We start from the raw sequence: 206 nt of genomic DNA on the forward strand, positions 1-206 counted from the left end.
GGCCGGCCGGGGACCAGCAGAGCAGCCGTCGCGGGGCCTTGCCGCGGCCTCCAGCAACCCAGCCCCGGGGAATGCAGTGGCCCCCGGTCCCTGGCGCCTCTCCGTGTCTAAGCTGGGCCTCCTCGCTCGCCTGCTCCGCGGCCACGACGCTCCTGAGCCGCGCCGGCCGGGCCCCCCTCATGGCGGCCAAGTGGTTCAAGGAGTTC

General features: G+C 75.2%; 1 protein-coding gene across 1 annotated transcript in view; it reads left to right on the forward strand.

Moving 5' to 3' along the window:
• The first annotated feature begins 13 nt into the window (after positions 1-13).
• Positions 14-206, forward strand: part of SHE (Src homology 2 domain containing E) — a 21,159-nt gene continuing 20,966 nt past the window's right edge. The window contains exon 1 of the mRNA XM_010838439.1: positions 14-202. Within this exon, the coding sequence (XP_010836741.1) occupies positions 72-202 (131 nt within the window). The 5' untranslated portion in view covers positions 14-71. The remainder of the gene's footprint in view (positions 203-206) is intronic.

Source organism: Bison bison, unplaced genomic scaffold, assembly GCF_000754665.1.
Source record: "Bison bison bison isolate TAMUID 2011002044 unplaced genomic scaffold, Bison_UMD1.0 scf7180017864093, whole genome shotgun sequence".
Lineage (NCBI taxonomy): Eukaryota > Metazoa > Chordata > Mammalia > Artiodactyla > Bovidae > Bison > Bison bison.